General features: G+C 39.6%; 2 protein-coding genes across 2 annotated transcripts; one reads left to right on the top strand and one right to left on the bottom strand.

The window, feature by feature from the left end:
- Nucleotides 1-986: 986 nt before the first annotated feature.
- On the top strand, nt 987-2318 carry LOC131327649 (uncharacterized). Its single transcript, XM_058360797.1, has 2 exons — nt 987-1074; nt 1364-2318. Exon 2 carries the CDS (start codon nt 1377-1379, stop codon nt 2316-2318), a length of 942 nt encoding a protein of 313 aa, XP_058216780.1. The 5' UTR covers nt 987-1074; nt 1364-1376.
- Nucleotides 2319-3784: 1466 nt separating this feature from the next.
- Nucleotides 3785-4273, bottom strand: LOC131327645 (cytosolic sulfotransferase 15-like). Its single transcript, XM_058360791.1, has one exon. It carries the CDS (start codon nt 4271-4273, stop codon nt 3785-3787), a length of 489 nt encoding a protein of 162 aa, XP_058216774.1.
- Nucleotides 4274-6000: the final 1727 nt, after the last annotated feature.

Genomic DNA, 6000 nt, shown 5'->3' with positions numbered 1-6000 from the left:
TCAGATGGAAAACTTTGCCTTTCATCATCACTTGATCACACTCCATGGATTCTTGACAGTGGAGCTACTGATCATATGATTTGTTCTCCAACTCATTTGACCTCATTGCTACCGGTGAAGGGACGAACAGTCACCTTGCCGAATGGAACTGTAGCATCTGTCACACATATTGGGTCAATTGAATTTTCTCCTCACTTGATTTTAACTAATGTCATATGTGTTCCCGCTTTCCGCTTCAATTTAATCTCTGTCAGTAAGCTTTCGCAAATTTCATGTTGTGTGCTTACTTTCTCTTCAAATTCTTGTGTCATTCAGGACCAATGCTCGGGAAAGATGATTGGGAAGGGGACTATGCAGGATGGCCTTTACTATTTTTCAACCTCAAGGGGAGCTAGTTGTCAGGTAGTCGAACTATCCTCTTCTCAATTGTGGCATCGCCGACTCGGGCATTTATCTAAAAGCCGTTTAGAACTTCTTTCTAAAAACATCTCAGATATTGATTCCTCTGATTTTGATGAGTGCTTAGTCTGTCCTTTAGCCAAACAAAAAAGAATCCCATTTTCTTCCAGTACAACTTCATCCGTCTCACCTTTTGAGTTATTGCACATGGACATTTGGGGTGGTTATCGAACTCCTTCTTTGTGTGGGGCTAAGTATTTCTTAACCATTGTAGATGACTACACTCGTTGTACATGGGTCTATTTGATGCGTTACAAATCAGAAACACAAGGCCTTTTGAAATCCTTTGTACAACTTGTCGAGACCCAATTCTCTTCAAAGGTTAAGATAATTCGGACTGATAATGGGCAAGAATTTAACATGGTAAACTATTTTTCAGAAAAGGGGATTATTCATCAGTCAAGTTGTGTATCTACCCCACAACAAAATGGAGTCGCAGAAAGAAAACATGGTTACCTTCTTAATGTGGCACGCGCCTTTCTTTTTCAAGCCAATTTACCAAAATATTTTGAGTTGGATGCTTTAACAAGTTCAGAGACCAAAGCTTTTGCTTCTCGTTCATTTGGAAAGTTTGAAGCGCCACAGGTATAGAGCTTCCCAGTCGACCATTTCCTGGTGAGTTCTTGATCGATTATGTTCATTGTTTGAACTTTCTTTGTTGCAGTGGTAGTTGAGAACCAGGGTTTGGAGACACCTGGTTGAACAATGTACGGGGGTAGATTTTGGATTAAACCTTAGCTTTTCATGATTCAAATGTTTGACTTGTTTTATTTTTTGAGTATGAGATCGATTTTTGGAGGAGTCAGTCCACATTTTTTATTTGTTTGTTTATTTTTGTGTGATTTGAAGTCAAGTTGTTTGATACTGTGATGCTTGTTTTTTCATGTGAAAAAAAAAAAAACAGTTGACAAACACAAATGGATAAAGGGTGGATAAGTCTTCCTAGGTTGCATCCAGCATACATTCAAGGAGTGAAGGATTTTGTAAAGTATGCATGTGGAATCAATCCTAATTCAAATGAAATCATGTGTCCGTGTAAGAAGTGCAGGAATGTCAAATTAGTAAAAAAGGAGGTACTAGGTGAACATTTAATGATAGATGGGTTTCTACCTAGTTACACGTGTTGGATCTTTCATGGCGAATTTGTGTCATCTCCTGTAGCTCGTACTGAGGATAAAGGGCAGAGTGACTCATACGAGGGTGATGATATGCATGAACTGCTTTATGATGCCTTTGGAATTCCCCCATTTGTTCCTCCTACAGATGACACGACAGGTTCGAGTAGTAACTACGGTCCAGATGAGAAAACAAAAAAATTCTTTAGTTTGTTGAAGGAAGCTGAAAGAGAGTTGTATCTAGGGTGTTCAAAGTTTTCAACCTTCTCATTCATTGTTCGGCTTCTTCATATAAAGACCCTTTCTGGTTGGACTGACAAGTCTTTCACAATGTTGCTTGAGCTATTGAAGGAGGCCTTCCCTGAGGGTGACACATTACCCAAGTCCTTTTACGCAACTAGAGTTCTCCTTAAGGACTTGGGTCTCGATTACCACAAGGTAGATGCATGTCCAAAAGATTGTTCATTGTATTGGAAAGATACCGCTGATAGGGATAATTGCATAGTGTGTCATCATCCTAGATACAAACAGTTTGAGAAAGAGGAGATTGAAGCTAAGAAGAAGCAAAAAAAGATCCCACACAAGATTGTTAGATACTTCCCGTTGATTCCAAGCCTTCAAAGATTGTTCATGACATCTGAAACAGCTTCATTGATGAAATGGCATGCAGCTAGCCGAACTAATGACAGAAAAATGAGACTTCCTGCTGACACTCCTGTTTGGAAACACTATGATTTCGGGTAGCAGTTGATATTTATGGCCTCTGGATGTTAGTTGTGGAAGTTGAAGTTTGGTTTTTAAATTTTTTTTTGGTTCAAACATTTGAAAATGGGAATTTGCTGGGCTAAATAATGGATTTTGGGCCTAGATTTTAAAATGGGAATTTGTTGGGCTAAATAAGGGAGTTCTAATTTGCTGGGCTAAATAATGGATTTTCGGCCCAGATTTTGTGGGCTTTTTTAAAACTTGATTCCGGTGTTTTTGACAAAAAACGTTGGCGTACTACGTCATAATGATGTCACTGTAACGGACGGACGCTGAATGTTAACGGCTGAACCTTTTAGACGGCGTTTTTAAAAACGCCGGCAGAACTTCTACCCCGGCGTTCTTAAGCGCCGGAAATATAAGCCGACGGCCACGTCCCCGACGTTTGGTATAAAACACCGGTGAATATTTGGCGGCGTTTAACGGGTCTTTAACGGCATTATTCAAGCGCCGGCAAATGTATTATTCTTTGTAGTGCCGTCAAACTCGAAGTACAAAACGTTAATCGTAAATTTCATCTGGAAAATCAATTACGTACATTCACAATATGCTAGGAATAATACAAACAACCACCCCAAGAACAATAGATTCCCACTTATTACGTGGAGAGAGATATCCATAAGAATTCCACCACGAAAACTAGACATTCTCACTGATTAGAGGGAGAGATATCACACAAACGTACAACAGCAAGAACAAGAGATTCTCGCTTATTATAGAGAGCAAGAGATTCTTGCTTATTTTGAGGAGAGATATCACACAAACAACAACAAGAACAAGAGTTTCCGCTTATTATAGGGTGAGATCATTCTAGGGAGAGATATCACTAACAAGTAACAACAAACGCGAGAACAAGAGATTCTCGCTTATCACTAGCCATAGCAACATATCATATACTAGTAATATGACAAGTACCACTAGTCAAAACAGGCCAGGTAATTTTTCATTGGTAATCTGGTGTAGCCTCTCGACCATTTGAGGAGTTAGATGGTTCCTCCAATCACCAACTTCACCTTTTCTAAAGAACGCGTCGTTCTTGAAATGTCGATTGCGTGAACCATTTTTATTCACCTCCAAGTTCTTCAACTTACCGAAACTGCAAAGTTCTATAATTTCCTCCACAACGTGCTCCCTCTCCTCTTCCATCGAGAAAGGTTGCCCCAAAAACTCTGCCAATCTTTTCAGCTCCACAAACGTGTCTCTCTTCATTTCCTCATAAATTATGAAGAAACTTCTCTCGGGATACTCCAGGCTAGCCTTCCAATACCCTTGCACGGGATCCCAGAATGGTCCAAATCCAAAAATCCCTCTAGAAAACAAATCAACTGCCTCCTCCAAAGAGAGGGGTGGAAGCTCCTTGGATCTCGCCTTGGCCAGAAAATACCACATCGATATTAACACGTCTTTCGGATCCGGATAAACATAGACTATTTTACAACAAGAATCTAGAATAGGCTTAGGCAACGACGAGTAAGGAATGTGGGTTGCAATATGGGCGGAGAGGGTAAGTTGTCAACATCCGCAACTGGATGTTTCTGAAAAAGCTCAAACTCGAAGAAAGGAACACAATCGTGTGGGTTAGTGGTAAGAAGAGGATGCGTAGAATTGGTGTAGCAAGTTCTCTTCATGATGGCAAAAATTATGGCTTTGAGCCATGTGGCGCCCGATTTAGGTGTTGAGATCAAGAAAACATCGTCGGGACGAGCCTGGAAATGTTCCTGAGCAAACATGACGCCTGCCAAGCCATGCATGGGTTGGTACCAGAAGCCCTCGTACAGGCACATATTCTCAGCTATCCAACCTTTCTCCTGTGGAAGGGTCGAGATTATCTCTCTATATCTCTGGTAGCTTCTCTCAACCATTTTTATGCTTTCATGATCGCTCTCTTCTTTGTTAATTTTGTTCAAGGGTGAACAAGGAATAGAGGCTGCCATAGGCTTCTTTTAACAAACTTGGCTCTGATCAGGAGATATGGATTTAGAAGAAAGTGCTACCTCGGCTGTGTGAAAAATTCGAAAGACCCGCACATTTCATTTATATAGTACTAGAAAGTTCAATACCATATCGATTCAATTGGGCCCATCTAATATTCAACAATTTTAATGGTTATTTTTCAATTGTAGTTGATCGATACTTAAACCCTATAAAAAAACATGTAATCTAGGCTATCGGCATACGCCACCCGAGAACCAAATCCAAAGGAAAGCAAAGAGCCAACTAAATTACCCACAAAAAATAAAAATAATTTAGAAGCACACACCTGCTAAAACGACCCAACAACCTACAACCGTAACAACCTACCTAGAGCCAAAAGAACAAACCAAAAAAAAAAAAAAAAAAAGGAAACAACCGACAAAGCCGAAGACCAATATATAGAACAAACCACACCTGCCAAATCTCAAATTTAAAATTCTAAAGACATAGAGGCATCATCCTCAAAATCAACCTCTTCGATCCTCCCAGACAACCTCTTCCTCCGAGAGCCGGCCACCATCCTCAAATCAACCTCTTTCTCCGATTATCTTCCTGAACAGCACTATCATCATTAATTAATTTGCCAAAAATTCACAGCAAGAATCATGAGTTGTAGTTTTCTATGTCTTGCTAGCTGTTTTTTCTTTCCTTTATTAGAAAATACTCCATCCATCCCACTTTGTTCCGCGCTTATTCATTTTTGGAATGTCCCAAAATGATACGCTTGTTTCAAAATTTTCCATTTTTGGATGTTAATTTTACCATTTTACACCTCATTTTCTTTTACATTTAAGGAGAAATTTTCTCCCTCCCAAATTTGAATTTTAAACATGGTTTGAAAGGAAATGGAGTAAAGGACGGGCAAGAAATTGATTTGGCTCCATCTCTCTAGACATGATAGGAGAGTACTTTTGGATTTGGTGGGTTCAATTATTTTTTTTAACAAAATTTTAGTATTCCAGCCAATACTATTTTCTGAGAGAGTAAAATGGAAAATTAATCAAAAGTCAATCTAATCGTAATGTTTTTTTAAATTTCGTACAAGTCAAACTAGGCTAAGACGAGGGGAGTAAGTAATTTGTAATTGTGTCTTGAATAATGTGCCACTGAATGGCAGAGATGTGTCTAAGGGAAATAATGTGCAGTATGGTGCACCATGTTGTGTAATAACTTAAGGAGCATGACTCCCATGTATGGCTTTTATTATTCTGTAATGTATAAGCCTTATATATAAGGCACACTTGTACGCCTGTTATGTAGGTGAAGAAAAAACCAAAAAACAGAGTAAAACAGTCCCTTCCTTTTAGTCTCTCTCGTGCTATCCTCTCTCTCTCTCTTAAAAAAATTACTACTTATCTTGTCTTCCCTAGGCCTCATACACACCAGTCGGTGTATCACCCAAAATTCACCTTGTCCTTCTCCAAAAATCCACCTAAATATTTTGCCCCCAACAAGAAGATACTTTATTACCCACCCGTGGGTTGTCAACATGATAAAGGTCGAACCTGCACTTGCAACATAGAAGGGTTCGATTTCCCCTGGAAGCAAACCATGATTTAAGTGGGGGGCCATGGCGGTGGGTTGCTGTGCTAGTCTCTCCCAAGGTTTGGATTGCGCAGTCGGGTCCAATAGTGACTCGGCTGCAAGGTTGTTCCTCGATTACGAAAAAAAAAAAAATACTTTATTA

Source organism: Rhododendron vialii, chromosome 1a (genome assembly GCF_030253575.1).
Source record: "Rhododendron vialii isolate Sample 1 chromosome 1a, ASM3025357v1".
In the NCBI taxonomy this organism is placed as follows: domain Eukaryota; kingdom Viridiplantae; phylum Streptophyta; class Magnoliopsida; order Ericales; family Ericaceae; genus Rhododendron; species Rhododendron vialii.
The sequence above is the reverse complement of the archived record's forward strand: the minus strand, read 5'-3'. Positions and strand labels throughout refer to the sequence as shown.